The sequence below is a fragment of the Dasypus novemcinctus genome, chromosome 7, assembly GCF_030445035.2.
Source record: "Dasypus novemcinctus isolate mDasNov1 chromosome 7, mDasNov1.1.hap2, whole genome shotgun sequence".
NCBI lineage: Eukaryota > Metazoa > Chordata > Mammalia > Cingulata > Dasypodidae > Dasypus > Dasypus novemcinctus.
Genome location: NC_080679.1, coordinates 138,664,271 through 138,680,892, shown reverse-complemented (window position 1 = coordinate 138,680,892; position 16,622 = coordinate 138,664,271). Strand labels below are relative to the sequence as shown.

Below are 16,622 nucleotides of genomic sequence, written 5' to 3'. Positions count from 1 at the left end.
TGAGAAAGAATAAAAATTTTCAACTTTGCATCAGCATACTACTTGATACTAAAGCCTTTAAAATTTTATAGATAGACCCATCAAATCTTATTCAACTTTAACTATAAAATTTCCTTTTTCACGAACCTTCTGCACTTTTAGTGGTCACTCAGGTTTTGCTCCATATTTTACCCTTTCTTAATAACCAATCATTTTATCTTAGGACAAAATTATCCCGTTTCCTTAATAGTAAAAATACATTCCATATAGCCTACATACAAAGTTATCAAGCAAACTTTTTATAACATAATACCGTGAACACTAAATGAGCTTGTTAACATAATGAACTTTACTTTAAATACTTAGTAGCATGCAATATCAGAAACAGTTTCCTAAAAGCAAGTTGTCAAGGGAGGCTGGCTGCAGCCAAGCTTCCCTGTTAGAAAATTACTTTTTATTATTATTATTATTAATTCAGGTTTGTTTTATAATGACCTTTTGGAAATAGCCACTTAAACACTTTAATTTAAATAATGCTTTATAAGACCTTTTATAATTATTTATAACCGTATAGACTATAATTATATCATTTTTAGACAAATTTTATCTTTACAGAACACATTCCCTTACTTAAAGTTATCACAATACCTTCTACAACTTGCCACATGCAAATTAAGTTTCAAGAGTTTATGAAAAATTAGCCATCCTACTTTAGGACAAAACACACCCCCTTGCAAAACCCATTAAATTTCAGCTAGCATTGCCACAAACACCCAACTCTTTAACATTCATTCAAGTTTCGCATCCCCCACACCACCCTGCAAAGAAAAACAAGCCATTCATTTCAATCTAGGCAAAAACCATCCCCTATGAAAAGGCAAAGTAATTTTGTTAATCAAGACTTACAATTTTTATCATTGTAGATATCTTATTAACATTTAAACTTATGTATTAATATAATTAACTTAACTATTAATATAAGTGCTTATTTAATTTTTGGCCATTTGAATAGAGCTCTTTTAAAAATTTCTACTAATTTATATTTACCATCCGGAGGTATCACAATATACACTGACATTGAATGAACAGACAAACACAAAACAATTACAACACATTAACAGAAACATACAATTTATTTACAATTGACTCATAATTCTTACTTTCTTGGTATAGCTGCTTTTAAATCCTCTGTTATATATCACATTTTAGATTGTACCTTTTCAGATTTCTTCTGGAATTCATGTCGCCTGTAATATGCAAGCTTGTGCTTGGAAACATTATTAGTTATCAGCAATCAGTTAAAATAACTTGAGCAGCATAAATATAGTTAAGTTTTTATTTTGCAGTTTAGACAGACCATTAACACACATTTTTGGATTATTACTGTAAGACTATACTGAGACTTGAAGTTCTGGAGAAAACTATTGATTTAAAACTGAAAATTCCTTTTAGACCTTGATACAAACTTCATACTAATTTTATTATCTTGGTTAAGTAAGCCCAATCAGAATTAGCATGGAAACAAAACAAAACACAAATTTTGCCACATTTTTCTCTCTTTCCAGTGGCTTAACTATATTAGCCCTCACTAGCCCAGAGCTACATTGTCATGTAGACAGCAGGGAGTTTGAAGAGTTGTGAAAGGGATTGGCATTCGCTGGAGCAAAGTTGATTGCCTCATAAGCTTGTTTGGGTTTCGGGGCCTGTAGCTGGCCTCATGTTCCATTTCCCTGATGGGGAGGGAGAGGTTGACCCTGCATGTTGATTTGGGACCAACAGCCACTAGCCCAGTGCTGGCTGCAGCAGCAATGAGGACAGACTTTAGGGGCACTACTAGGCTTTTTGTTAATACCGGGGGTGGGACAGTCTTGGGTGAAATGGCCAGGATCACCGCACTTAAAACAAGTTCTTATTTGCTGCGGCTGTAAAACCTCTTTTAAAGCAGTGGCCGTAGCAAGGCCTTGTTGGTAGGTGGGGCCAATTTCAGAACAAAGCCTGATGTAACCAGACAAGTCCTCCTTCTTTCTATAAGGTCTAACTGTGGCCTGACAAGCTGCATTCACATTTTCAAAGGCAATTTGCTTTACATAGTCTGTTTCTGTATTGATATCACCAAACAGTCTTTCTGCAGCCATGCACAATCTGCCTACAAAATCTGAAAAGGGTTTCTCTGGCCCCTGCTTAATATTAGTGAGGGAGGAGGCAGGGCGTTCTTTTGTGAGCAACCTTTTGCAGGCCCTAAGGGCTGCAGTTTGAATTTGGGTGAATAGGCCAGGGTTATAATTCATATGCTGTACAGTGCCTTCATAATCTCCTGAGCCTGTTACAGAGCAGTGGGCCCATAGGTGGAGGCGGCAGTTTTAAGCTCTTTTAAAGATTTAAAGGGGAAAGTGGAATGCACACGAACTATCTTCACCTCACCATCTGCCTCATTATCTGCCTCATTGTTTTGCCCCTCGATTTGCCTTTTGGTGATCCGGATATGCAAAAAAAGGGGGGGATTTTTCACTGCAGGGGATGCATGCCTGGGTGGCCTTTCTAAGCAGGCGCAGGTGGGTGGGAAGTTGATAAAAGGATTGTGGTTAACTGCCTTTCTGCATTTATGGTGTTGTAATCCTTTTAGCTGCTGTAGCTCCTTTATGAGTTGTAAATGCCCCCTTCCTGTGGAAACCAGGGATAAACTTCTTTTAGGAACGCAAAGAATTTAGAGAGTTCTTTAACATTAACCTTTACTCCTCTTGTCCTAAGTGGGGCCTGCAGGCCAGACAGGAAAAGGGAACAATTATTAGAGGATGCCTGCCCCATCCTCGCCGATCACTTACCGAGCCTTCAGAAGATAGGCAGTCTTCTGAAGGTCTCTTCCGCCCAAGCTGATAGCTCAGGCCTTCTGCCCAAGCTGATGGCTTAGGTCTTCCACCCAATCTGATTGCTCAGGTCTTCTGCCCAAGCCGATGGCTTAGGTCTTCTGTCCAAGCTGATTGCTCAGGTCTTCCGCCCAAGAATTCTCAGGTCTTCCAAGTTCGCGTAGATCACCTGGCCAGGTTTTCCGTTGTGTTGGCATATCAAGAGTACTTCATTCCTGGCCCCACCCACGTAGGGCACCGCTTGCCCAATCTGGCGGGGGTGGATTCCAGGGGCCTGTGGGAAGAAGTGGGGGCAGGGGATGAGAAGAATGGAGGCGAGACAGGATTCTGATCAAGCCTCATTTATTGGGGGTAGAACATGGGAATGTATACTGAGGGAAGGGAAAGTGTCCATGGGTGATAGGCTGGTCTTGTGGGTGGCAGGTGTCCAAGGAGGGAATTGGCTGAAAGTTCATGCTGGGTCTGCAGAATTTCATGCCTTGCGCATGCATGCTGCTGTGGTTACCAGAGTTGTGGCGGGAAGGGGAGAACAAAGAAACAAGGAGGAAGAAGAAGAAGGAAATGGCGGGCCAGGGCTGAGGTAGTTGTGAAATCCGCTCATGTTGTTGGAGGCTGTAAATAGATTTCACAGCGGGTGGCTCCCCACAATTAACCACTCTTTAGGGGAAGGATAGTTGGGAGATGCCTACCAAAAGATCTCAGAAGATGGAAGTGTTAAAATGGCAGTGTTGTTTCATAAACCATATGGTAGTGGATTTATGCTTGAGCACCATTATTCCTGATCAGATTAGGACTTAGCTAATTGCCATCAAAATGGATTTGAGAAACACATACTGCAGAAAAAGGTTGACTCCCAAAGTTAGTTGCCAGGCTTATTCATGGGGGCTTTGACTTTACTAGTGCTTCCTATATGTTTTTATAAAATCACCATCTGAACAGACCCTATTCAACATCACAGTATCCTCATACTTTTCTTTTCTACAATTGCAGGGGAACTCCAGAGCAAGTGAAAAAGTAGGTGTTCTGGGCTCATCCAATGTCTGATGAGAAAACAAATATAAGAGACTCGGGCTTCAAACTAGAGACTCAGGCTAATCACAGCATCATGGTGAGATGAGGATTAGGGGTATGATGAAGGGTTTCCATGGAGGAAATGTGCCCTTGTTACGACATTCTGTGGTAATGGCTGTGATCTCTCTAAGTTGTGCAAGTTTTGCATGCAAGGGGGTTTGCAGGTACTCTAGTTTTAGTTTCTGTGGTGTAATTTTTAGTTTGTCTCTGAGCAAAAGGGGTGACCATAAGCAGCTCCCTAGATGTTAGGTGCCATTTACACTGGACAATTACCAGGGACAGTTTTCTCAAATACAACCCATCACCACAGCATGCTCTATGTATATGACCTTGTTCTGTCCTCACCACAGCTGGATCTGGGGTTTGCTTTCTATGATGGCAAAAAGATGTAAAAGTGAGGTGCAGATGTGAACTCACTCTTGCACTGCTAAAGGGAAGGTCATAAATGTGAACTCAGCCATGTGTCATAATACTGTGACCTACAGACATGAACTTACCACACAACCATATGCTTGCTAGAAACCATGCAAGAGAGTTCTAGCACATGTGTATGTACCTACACCCTAATTACCTGGGCCTACAAAGAGACCAAAACTGCCCATCATTATAAAGTAGCCTCCATAGTCACATGGCCTAGGGAAGTTAGCTGTCCAGAATATTACAGACTTTGGCATAGTTATTAGTACCCAAAGCACACAGTACTCCCACATGCAAATGAGCAGCTCAAAATTCTGAGTTGTGTGGCAATACATAGGATAACATGGTCAATCCCAAGAGGGCTGAGGACACAGCTCAGCAAGTCACCAAAAGCAGACAGGCAGGAAGTGGCTGTGGCTCAATCAGTTGGGCTCCTGTCTACCATACAGCATGAACCCAGGGCCTCTTTGTAAAGGCAGGCTCAGCCACATGCTGCAGAGAGCTACTGGCCCAGGTGCCATGGAATGCCACGAGCCCGCAAGCACTGCAGAAGGTATCCAGGCCTGCAAGCACCATGGGGCGCCAAGTCAGCAAGGTGACATAACAAAAAGGGAGACAAGCAAAAAAACACAGAAGAGCATGCAGCAAATCGACACAGAGCAGACAGCAAGCAAGCCACAAAGCGGGGGGGAGGGGAAAATAAATAAGTAAAAATACAGACACAGAAGAACGCACTGTGAATGGACACAAAGAACTGAGAGCAAGCAAAAAAAAAGCTGCAAAGGGGTGATTAAAAATACATATATATTAAGAAAAAGCAGATAGGCATTGAGAAGACAATACAGTGCATTTGATAACATCATCCCAAATGACACCATAGATGCTCAAATCATGAGTCAACACAATACTGTCACTGAAAAATAAGAACTCAGGAACATCATCATTCTTAACCTGGTTTCTAAAACCCTTCTTGAAACATTCTTAAACAGCTGTCTTTATGGGTGTTGGCACTCAATCTAGGCAGCCCTCTATAATGAGCATCCCAGAGTTGATGGCCAATAATGAACAAACAATATTTCAATGAATTAACAAAGGGGGTTGCAAAGAAAGACTGGAAGAAAATCCATATGATTAATAAGCAGTGACATTTAAATGTTAATATTTTAGATCATCAATCTTCTACAATTGATTATGTTTATTACAATATGATACTGAATAAATGCAATGGAATGTACAATGTAGGCTGGAATCTAGACCACCAAAAAAAAGTTGCTTTTAATCAAGTGGAAATTCCTGTGGAACAAATGGTAAATGTAGCATCAGTACATGTATATCCAAGGAGCTGAATTTGTTGGATTTGTCAAGAGGATACTGGCAATTTAGGTGAGATACACTATAGAGAGGAGATGTGATAGTACTAAGCCACTGGGCCACAGCATGTATTTTTGTGCCATTTGTACACTGGGTATGGCCAATTGCTTTAGGCTTCCATTAGCTACAAAGCTGGGGACACTGAGTTTTGTTTCTTTCCTCCTACTCTCCCTGCCATCTTTCTTTCATGATGGAAGGCCCCACAGCAGCAAACATCATGCTTGTTAAATTACCATCTCTACAAAATTTAGCATCTTGTCCAAGGCCATAAATTTCTTTAGCAATTCATAAGCAACCCACACCACTGCATATTTCACATATATTAACCTGTAAAATCCTCACCAGAATCATTCTTGCAATGATGTACACTCTCCCCATCCCTTACATGAAGATTCTGAGGGGCATTGATTAATGACCCAAGACTTCAAATTCCTAAGTGGTAGAGTCAAATATTCTACCACTAATATCTGTGATAGTGCTACCTATCACAATATATACTAATATTGTGATAGTATATTACAATATACCAATATTGTGAGCTATCACTTACATCACAGGCATGATTTATTAGTGACAATGAAGGAGTTTCCATCATCTGTATATATGCATGTGCCTTAGACAGTTCTTAAACACTGCACTTATATATTTGATATACTCAGGGGTCATATAACCCAGGGTTGCATTAGTTGCATTTTACCAAATCTTTTAGTTATTAGTTTGAAAAGCAAGAGAAAGCCCAAAATGTTTCTGGTAAATTCTGAGACTTGTGAGGCATCAGTAGAACAAGTTGCCAATCTCTGCCAATGTTGGGTCACAGCTCAGTGCATGGCCCAAGTAGACAGGTATTGGGGAGATATTTTCATCTACTTGATGACTTTATTGCCACAGCCATTAAAATGATCATTCTGTGAGTACACATTTGGAGGAACAGTAACCAGGAAGTAATCAAACTCCATCTTAGTCATAAGCTTCATGTTCATCACTCTCATTGCCACATTCCTGCATAGGTGGGATAAAGAATCAATGCTCAACCTCTCAATACAGTTAATCCAAATTAACTGTCCCACAGTGGGCTGGTTCATGTAAGCATGGAGAGTCACATCACTCAGTGAATACAAAAATACAGTAATGAAAAGAAAGAATGAAGGAAAAATATAAGTTGAACATGTTACTTTTAAATGGTAATGCTTCAGTATAATGACAAGCTCTATAAAGACTATCCTTATGACACATCTCAGTGACTCAATACAAAGAATAATTTACCTAGAATTATATCCAGTCCACCAATACACACAAAGAAAAATACTACACAACAAATGAGTATTTTAGTAGCAGCATTTTGTAGTAGTGGAGATTGAAATGATCTTGTGAAGTACAAAAGGACACTACAATTAGCTTTGATTCAAAAGAGGAAGGAAGAGTGATAGGACTCTGAGGGAATAGCATCTATTTCATACTATTTGTGGGTTGGATATATCATGTTGTTCTTGGATGCCTTAAGCTACATAGCCAAACATTCTTGTTTCTCATTTGTTTCCTGTTCCTCTCCTCCTTTAAAATCCTTCTTCCACCAGAAAGCATGGGCTACCACACATCATTCCAGGCTTATTGCCCTCAGCTCCATATTTTCTTGCCCATTGCAAAGGCATGGCAGCTGCCTGAATAATTTGTGAACAACACCCCTGTAAAGATACTTACTCTGTGTCCTCCCAGCAACCCCCAAGGGTCTGTTAGAGAAGTCCCCTAGAGATAGGGCAGACAAAGACATTTCATCTAACTCAAAGTTAAGGTCACCCTTTCGTTTACTGAAATAAACTTCCTAATTTTAGCTTTCATTAAGATATGAAAATCAGACCAAGTAATTATTCATGATGTATACAATTTCCTTGGTCAGGGGGAGTGTTCATTTGGAGCCTGTTACTAACTTAGCCCTGACACAAGAGGAACCACAAAGAATCACCTGTATGATACAGGGCTAGTTTTTCCTCGTAGGATTAAGATTTTATTTCCAACCTAAATAAATAGGAGAGATGGATCAAACAGGAAAATCCTGTGCATTTCCACACATCTGTTACAGTTACTTTACGGGCATTTCACTGGACCACTTTTTATCATCAGCTTTTCTAAAGGAAGCAACAGAGTAAAATATTTGTGCAAACATAAACAGCATGGTCCAATCCTCAGTGTTTTCATTTCTCTAATTGTAAGTGGCTTCAGGAGTAAGTGCAAATGGTGATATTGGTTACACGTTAAGAAAAAAAAATCTAGATAATTTAACCACAAGGTTTTTCATGCTTACTTTACTGTGGAGAGAAGCCTGCTTTCAGCTTCCATGGGGACATAAGAAATAGGAATGTGCTTCTGTTTAAGGTGAAGACAAATGGCCATGTACTACAGTACTTGGAAGCAGCTGTGTTCCCATTAGGTGGTTTGGGATTTTGCTCATATTCCACCACAGTTGCACATTTTACATATATTTGCACAGTCAATGGTCAAACTATAACACTGGGCTTCAAAAGGGGCAGGAGGAGTGGTAAGAATCTCTCATTGAACAAACTGCTGCAGTTTAGTCCCTTTGCAGGGTTAGTTCCTGCTAAACACCAGTGACAGCTTCCCTTGCTATTGCTGCCCCTCCATGGTGTGGTTCTTCCTCTCCTCAGCAGCTCACTTGTGCTTGCTGATTACCTGCCTCATAGACCCTAATCCCTGCTCCAAATAAGGCCTCATGACCAATCCAGGAGGAACACACCCAAGGTACTGACTGTGACTCCGTGTCCTCCAAGATCCTCCTGAAGGCCAGCTGGAATAGTTTCTAAGTGCCAGGGCAGAGAGCATGCACCATTTACTTCAAGGTGAGGTCAACTTTCTTCATCTGAGTTAGAACTGAGCCATTCTTCATTTCTTCCTTTTCCCATCTAATTCAGACATGAAAATTTGATCCTGTGCACTAGAGGTGGGAAGTACAAATGTCTGGTGGGTCAGTGATTAGTGGGCATCTCTTAGCTAATCACTATGTCAAGGGTAAAATCACAAAAGGCAGCATCAAGTTATTAACTATATGGTAGAAAAATATATTCTACTTGGGTTAAAAATTTTGGACTTAGTAATCAAAATGGACTTGAGAGATACATCATCCAGGACAAGCTTCTGTCTTTTCCTGATGTGTCTCCTTTCCTTGAGTTCTTTCCCATCCTGTATTCTAAAGTCACCAAGTGGACATAAGCTTCTGATATCACTATACAGTGATTTCTGATCCTTACAGTGCTTTCTTTTTTTTTTTTTTTTTTTTACTTTTACATAAAAGCTCATAGCAGTTTTATTTGAAATAGCCAAAACTGGAAACCAAAATGTCCATCAATATCAGAAAAATGAAGAAAAAACAATGAAGTTTATCCATACAATGGAATATCACTCGCAAAGAGAAAGACAAACTACTGAAACATGTAACACCTTGGGTACATCTCAAAAACATGCAAAGTGAACGAAGTTAGACCTCAGAGTCCAGACTGCGTGACTGCATTTACAGGAAGCGCTAACAGGCAGCACTCACCTAGTGACGAGGCAGGTGGGCGGTCATCCAGGACCAGGGGTGGCGGGACTGACTGCGAATGGGCACAAGGGAACTTTTTTCGGTGGAAATATTATTTATCATGATTGTGATGGTGGTTACACAGGTGTAGGCATTCATTAAAGCTCAAACTGTACATTTAAAATGGGGGATTTACAGTATGGAAATTGGATCTCAATACAGTTGATTTAAATGGTTTGGTAATATCTGCTTCTATATCACTTGAAAGCTAAGTCTCCCGAAGGATGGGTTACCATGTGTCCTTTTCAAATTACCTGCTCCAAACCTTCTAAGGTTGCTGGAATTTGGTAAGAACTCATGGGCAAAATAATTTTTATATTAGTTCAAAATTCATTGTTTTGAATGTTCAGAGGAAAGAAATTCAGAGGCAAAAACTTAACAGTTTCACTCAGAAGTTAACCACTTTGCAACAAAATGTGCCTACTTCTGAACAACCATACCAAAAGACGAACGTATGTCCCGTCTCTGCACCCTGGTTTCCTCTCCCAGCCCATTCCTTCATCTGCTCTCCAGCTGATAAACGTCTCCTCGCCCCTCCACATCAGTTCAAATGTAACTTCCGTGAAGTTTTCGCAGATTCTTGTCTAGGCTCCTACACACCTTGGAACCTAACTCTATTTCAACATGTATGTCGTTGGACTGTGATCTTCGTCTCCCCACTAGACTTTGAACGACTTGAGGACAGACTGTATCTTACCCCACTGTTTTCCCAGAATCTACCACTGGCCCTTGTAGATATCAATACATTTTCAAACAAATGACAAAATGAGCCAGAGAGCAGAGAACGTGACCGGAGAAGCTGAAGTCAATCATGGGATGCTGGGGCAGAAAAGACTGCGTAGCTCATAGGCATTATGCAGCCCTTGAGTGAATCAGCAAGACACAGACAACAAAGCCAAGACAGGGCTCCCCAGAGCGAGAGGACAGCTACGGACGCGGCCTGAGGCCAGAGGCAGGAGGAGCGAGTCTCACTCTGGATTTTGCCTGCAGCTCCTAAGTAAATAGGAGCAGAAGACATTAACAGGGCTACAAGAGAAGCGCTTCAACATAACAGCAGATTATACTGTTACCAAAAAACAAAACAGAAGGAACACACCCAGAAAATTTAAAAACAGCAGTATAAAAAGGACCAGCAGGAGAGGTGTCCGTTATATGTAGATTTCGGGGGGGTTATTGCCTTCCACTGGGGACACACAGATGAATCTGACATGATCATGGTCCTCAAGAAACAGTACACTGAAAGGGACAATATAAAAGCCTAGTTCTGACATTTCACAGTAGGAGCAGTAAGAGGTGAGCACTGAGAAATGGGAGCATAGAAGAGGGGCACCCAGGAAGCCTGAGGGAAATCCCCTTGGCGCGATGCCTGAGTCTTGGACCACGAGGAGTTACCCAGATGAGAAGAGGCGGCATTCCTTCACGTGGGAACAAAGGCCAGGAGGCAGGAAAGGCTCAGCTCATGGGGACATTAAGTGGTCAGTGTTGCCAAGCGCCAACCACGTGGGAAGTAGGTGGTGGCAGACGAGGCTCAAGGAGGCCGAAGGCCTTCAGCTGCAGGAGAGGGGCCTGGGCTTCGGCCAAGGCCAAAGGGAGCCAACTAGTGTTCTTAAAGAAGGGGCATCCTTCTCCACAAGGCTTTTACATAGACCCTAATATGCTAGACAACTCGTTTAAGTAATAAGAGCATATACACAGTTCTGTTCTAAAAGGGATTTAACTCAAGGACAGATCGTAATTGTGAAATAAAATACAGAACCCTTCTCTTGACCCACCCCCAGCCCTCACTGTCTCGGCTCCAAGTCACTTGCAAAGTCACGTGGCTCCCTTGATGACGAGCGTTCCCAGCTGAGGAGAGGACTGACGCCCATACCACTGCCAAGTGGCACATCCCCACTCCCAAGCCAGCCCGCCGAGGACTTGGGAGAACTCTGCCGTGTCCAGCTCTTAAAGCCACGGGAATCATGGCTCGTAACACGCATTTCCAAACCTCACCCAGCTGGAGGTTATGAGTTGTCTGAACGTTCCTCCTGGCCCGTCGAGTTCTCACCCAAGTGTCTGGGGGCCTTATTCAAGCCACGTCCCTCTTGATGAACACCTGGATTATTTTTAAAGTTTGGGGTTGAGCTGAAACCTTTCCCATACTGGCTACATTCATAGAGTTTCTCTTCAGCATGAATTTTCTGATGTTGAATGAAGTTTGACCTCTGAATAAAGCCTTTCCCACAATGACTGCATACATAGGGCTTTTCTCCAGTATGAATAATCTGATGCAGAAGCAGCTTTGAGCTCTGAATGAAAGCTTTCCCACAGTCTTTACATTCAAAGGGTCTCTCCCCAGTGTGGATTTTCTGATGTTCAGTAAGATGGGCTTTCTGGAGAAAGGCTTTTCCACACTCTTTACATTCATATACTCTCTCTCCAGTGTGAATTTTCTGGTGTCGAATAAGGTATGAACTCAGAAAAAATGCTTTTCCACACTCATTACACTCATAGAGTTTCTCTCCAGTGTGAATTCTCTGGTGCTGGGTAAAGTTTGATGTCTGGCTGAAGCGTTTTCCACACTCATTACACACGTAAGGTCTTTCTCCAGTATGAATTCTCTGATGCTGGATCAGTTTTGAGCTCCGGATAAAGGCTTTCCCACACTCGTTGCATTCGAAGGGCCTCTCCCCAGTGTGGATCCTCTGGTGCTCGATGAGGTCAGAGCGGTGGTGGAAGGCCTTCCCGCACTCCTTGCACTCGTACTGCTTCACTTCCGTGTGGATCTGGTAATGGCGGATGAGGCTGGAGCTCCGAATGAAGGACTTGCCACACTCGTTGCATTCGTAGGGTCTTTCCCCTGTGTGAATTCTCTGATGTCGAATGAGCAGTGAGCTCTGGCTGAAGCCTTTTCCGCACTCTTTGCACTCGTAAGGCCTCTCTCTAGTGTGGACTCTCTGGTGCCGGATAAGGTCTGAGCTGTGGCAGAAGGCTTTCGCACAGTGAGAGCACTTGAAGGGCTTGTCGCCCGTGTGCACCCTCTGATGGTCGATCAGACTTGAGTAGTGGATGAAGTCTTTCCCACACACATTACACACATACAGCCTTTCTCCAGTGTGAATTCGCTGATGCTCAGACAGGTGAGAGCTCTGGGTGAATCCTTTCCCACACTGGTCACTTTTATAAGGCTTCTCCCCAGTGTGAGAAATCTGATGCCTAAGGAGGTCTGAATTAAATGTGAAGCTTTTGCCGCAGGCATCACACTGATGAGCGTCCCCTTCTCCAAGCTCCCTCTGGAGGAGAAGGAGGCTGGAGCTCAGCACAGGGTTTCTGCCCGATTTGTTACACATCGGGGCTGGCTCTCCTGGTTGGATTTTCCAGTGAGTAACTCTCACCTGCCTGAAACCTCCCTCCCGAGAGGGCGAGTGCCTCAGACTCTGTCCTTCCGGGTTTCCCAACAGGCCCCCTAATCTGGGCTCATGGACTTCTCCAGACTCAGGGCCGGAGGGCTCCATCACCAGCAGCTTTTCTGACGTCATCCTATGCAAATACGCATTCCCCGCAATCCAGGTTTTGTAGTTTCCTCCTTGTCACCATTTCTTCTTATTTTGGAATCCGGCCCCCGGCCGCGAGGGGACGGCGCGGGCCCGGCCCCGGAGCCGCCGACGAGACGCGGCCGCCCCGGCCCAGCAGGCCCGGCCGACAAAGGCCGCCCGCGCGCCGCGGCCGGAAGCCGCCGAGGCCCCCTTTCTTTTTTTTAATGAGCATTTATTTTTATTGTATTTTTTGTAGACACAGACCACAAAAAATGTTACATTAAAAAATATAAGAGGTTCCCACATACCCCCCCCACACACCCTCCTCCAAGGTCAACAACTTCCTTCATCACTGCAGCACATCCATTGCATTTGGTGAATACATCTGGGAACACTGCTGCACCACATGGATTATAGTTCACACTGTAGTTCACACTCTCCCCCAGTACATTCAGTGGGTTATGCCAGGATATATAATGTCCAGCATCTGTCCCTCCAATATTTTCTTTGTAATTGCAGCCAGCCCATAGAGAAAGCAACAATGGTAAGTATTCTGAAATCTCACTAGCTGAGGAAAAAAATCCACATAGTGAAAAAAAAAAAGGGGGGGGTCCTTCCATGCTAGTTTAGTCTCAAGAAGTCCCTGATTATAGCCTCCTGGTAGGAAGGAGAATTGGGGTGTGGTGAAAACTGCGGCTATTCCAGGTAAGACAACAATTATGTTTCCTGAGAAGCTGTGTTCTCTTTCTTTGGCATTAGTCTGTGTGCACCAGAGTGGCACATGATGAAATGAAAACAGACATATGTGGCCATTCATTAACATATGAGACAGGGAAGACTTGAGAAGGTGTACAAAGTATTCAGAGCTGCACATCTAGTGAAAACAGACCCAGGCACTGGAGATATTAGAGGCTTAGATTCCTAAACCACACACTTTCTTCATGCCTCTTCTGCCTGGCAGGGTCTCTAAAGTTCTAGTATGAATTTGTCAACATTTCCTATTTTAATTCCTGGTCCTGAGCCCCACAAGGTCAGTGCATGTACAGCAGATTGCAATTTTTGCAGATTTTCAAAAGCCCAGTATCCATTTGTGCTAGTAGTTATGATATGGACAATAGAGAGAACATATTCACCCTTGTAAAATGATCTCCAGGACAGCTACCCAGAGTCTAGCACTAGGTCCATTCTTTGTACTCACCTTAGTGTGTGTGTCCAGTCAACATTTCAGGGTGATAAGATTTGAGAAGAATGCTGTAACTTTTGAGCTAAATGAGGCAGTGAGAAGTTGAGGGCTGATTCCTTCACCTCTTCTTCCACATTTGCAAACTGCTTGCAACATCTCATTGGAGGCCTGGGACTCCAGAGAGCACAGGGAATGTCTCAGGACCCAGGCTAGGGAGCTGGGATTCCTATGGTAGCCAGCACGGCCTCAGGTAGAGAAGAGAGGGTGGAGGCCTTATTTTAATAATGTTCCTATGGATGCTTGTGTTCCTAAAAGACTGACTTGTGGATCAGAGGTACATCTCCACCAGAAGCAAAGATGATGACAATCCAGGTAGGTAACAATTCTCAAGAAAGGATCTAATGGAGAGGATTCCAGATCAGTAGTTATACCTGGTGCCAAATCCAAAATGCTGGATTAGGAATTAAACCTACATTTCATCACATTTAAGAAAGGCTTGATTCCAGCTGCCCCTTCAGTGCTAAAAAACCCTAGCAGGTTTTTGTAGGACTTCTGTGAATGGGCTGCTGGATGGCTTCACACACTGGCTCTCCAAATCCTACTCAGCTGGAGTCCTGGAATTGAGCAGGCCCAAGAGAAAATCTCTGGACAGCAGGACCACAGCTTCCCTGCTCCTCCCTAAACCAGTGCTGCTGCCAGGCATCTCTGCTATGTCCTTCACACAACATGTGTATCCCTCCCTATACCTTTCCCCAGGCTTGTCAAAGCACCCAAGGTACCCAGTCCTAGAGAGGCTTGATGAAGTCACTTCTTTAATTGGCCATGCATCCTGCATAAACCCTATTATGTCAATTGCAGGACAAGGAAATGTGGGCAAGTTACCTCTAATCTTGTGTTCATCCACCCAAAAGGGTTAGGAAACCTATGGGGGCATTGAGAGGACAAAGGTGTGCCCAATTCCTAAGGTCATCCCAGGCACTTGACAGCCACTTGGTTTGTGAGGTGGGTGATAGCTCTCTTCCCCAGGATCTGATTCAACTCCAGGTTGCAGAGTTGCCCTGGAGATGGATGAACTGGTAAGTGAACAATTTATTGACTGGAGAGGACAACAATATACACTTGATCATTCCTCCATGTTCTCCTATGGAACAACAACACGAATGGAAATTAAAGCAAATAAGCACTAATTAGGAGACAGAAGAGAGGCAGGGAGGTTCTGAGCCAGGAAAATGGGAAGGAAAGCAATAGCATGCTTAGAAAGACAAGGAGACACTGACTGCTTTCTTAGTGCTCAAGGAAGATATGAGCATTTCTCCCTAAAATTAGAGCATGTGAGGTCTAGAACACAGACCCTATATCTTAGGCAAACCCCACAAGGCAGAAGAGAAGCAATTGAAGCTCAAAATCAGGATGAGATGAGGACAGAATTGTATCCTAGGTGCATGTCATGTTATGACATCAAAAATAGGGGCTTGAGCTCCCCTTTCAACCTGAACTTTCTCCTTTCCTTTTGCAAGGCCACCCCATCACTGTTACAGCATTGTGCATTCAGAAGCATTTTTCACAGATGAAGAAGATTCAGACATAGAGAATGGCAACTTGCATGTAATTTATTTCCTTTCTCCCTATTTTTAAAATCTGTTTCTTATCTGTAAGCATTTCTTTGTAGCTCTTTTATCCATTCTTTATATAATTATCTTGAAGGTCTCTTCCAGGAAGATGAGTTCATACCAATGACAATGTTTTTAAAACATGTCTTCAACTTCCTACCTACTATATTTCTACAATACACTGATTTTTCAACCTACTCTGCACCATGAATCAACTCATGGAATCCATATGGGCCAGACAAGTAGCTGTGCTGGGATCAGAAGCCTGGATCTCCATTATGGGGAAGGGGACTCTGTGAAGTTGGTTCTGGGCTGGGCTATCCCCTCACGGTAGTGATGCTGCACATGCAGCTCTGGAAATGCAAGTCTGCTCTCCTCCCTGCAGCTGTCTACACTCTTTGAGGAGGAGAAGGAGTCTCTTTATGTCAATTGTCTGTTCCTGGAAAGCACAGATGGCATCCAAGATGTAGAAAGAGAAGAACAAGAAGAGGAAATGTTGAGTGTGGTGTGGGTAGAATGAGGAGAAGGGAAACAGGTCAACTAACACTCCACCGATTCTTTACTTTCTCTTGACACTTCAGGAAATCCAGCCTTCTTGAGGAGCTTACTGAAGAGACTGCAAGTGTGGGAGCATGGAGATAGAGGTGAGAATTGGATGGTGAAAATAAGTGCAGACAGGTGAAGGATGCCCTGAGACCCTCACCCCAGGGACTAGAAACCCATTCCACAAAAGTCCTAATTTGCTCAGCTATGGCTCCTTAGTTAAGAGGAGAGAGCTCTAGCCCAGTTTAAGAACAGAGTTTGCCCTCCCAATCCCCTTAAAGTCCACCAGCTCTTCCCCTCTCTATTATTGAGTGTGGTGGATAAAGTGGAGTGTCATTGAGTGCCACCTAGTCAGGTCTCAAGGGAAAAGGTTGAGTTAGATTGTTAGTTTGCCAGGGCTGCTTTACCCAATACCACTGGCTAGTTGGTGTATATGCAGGAATTGACTGCCTAAAAGTTTCAGAGGTTAGAAGTAAACTC

The 16,622-nt window shown here is 43.1% G+C and overlaps 1 protein-coding gene and 1 long non-coding RNA gene across 2 annotated transcripts; one reads left to right on the top strand and one right to left on the bottom strand.

The window, feature by feature from the left end:
- Positions 1–8,967: 8,967 nt before the first annotated feature.
- ZNF623 (zinc finger protein 623) lies at positions 8,968–13,011 on the bottom strand. Its single transcript, XM_058301218.1, has one exon. The coding sequence runs from the start codon at positions 12,807–12,809 to the stop codon at positions 11,295–11,297; it is 1,515 nt and encodes a 504-aa protein (XP_058157201.1). The 5' UTR covers positions 12,810–13,011; the 3' UTR covers positions 8,968–11,294.
- Positions 13,012–15,565: 2,554 nt separating this feature from the next.
- LOC131279247 (uncharacterized) lies at positions 15,566–16,264 on the top strand. The gene is made up of 3 exons (XR_009186652.2): positions 15,566–15,594; positions 15,985–16,094; positions 16,181–16,264. It is a non-coding gene; the product is annotated as an uncharacterized lncRNA (long non-coding RNA).
- The last annotated feature ends 358 nt before the right edge of the window (positions 16,265–16,622 follow it).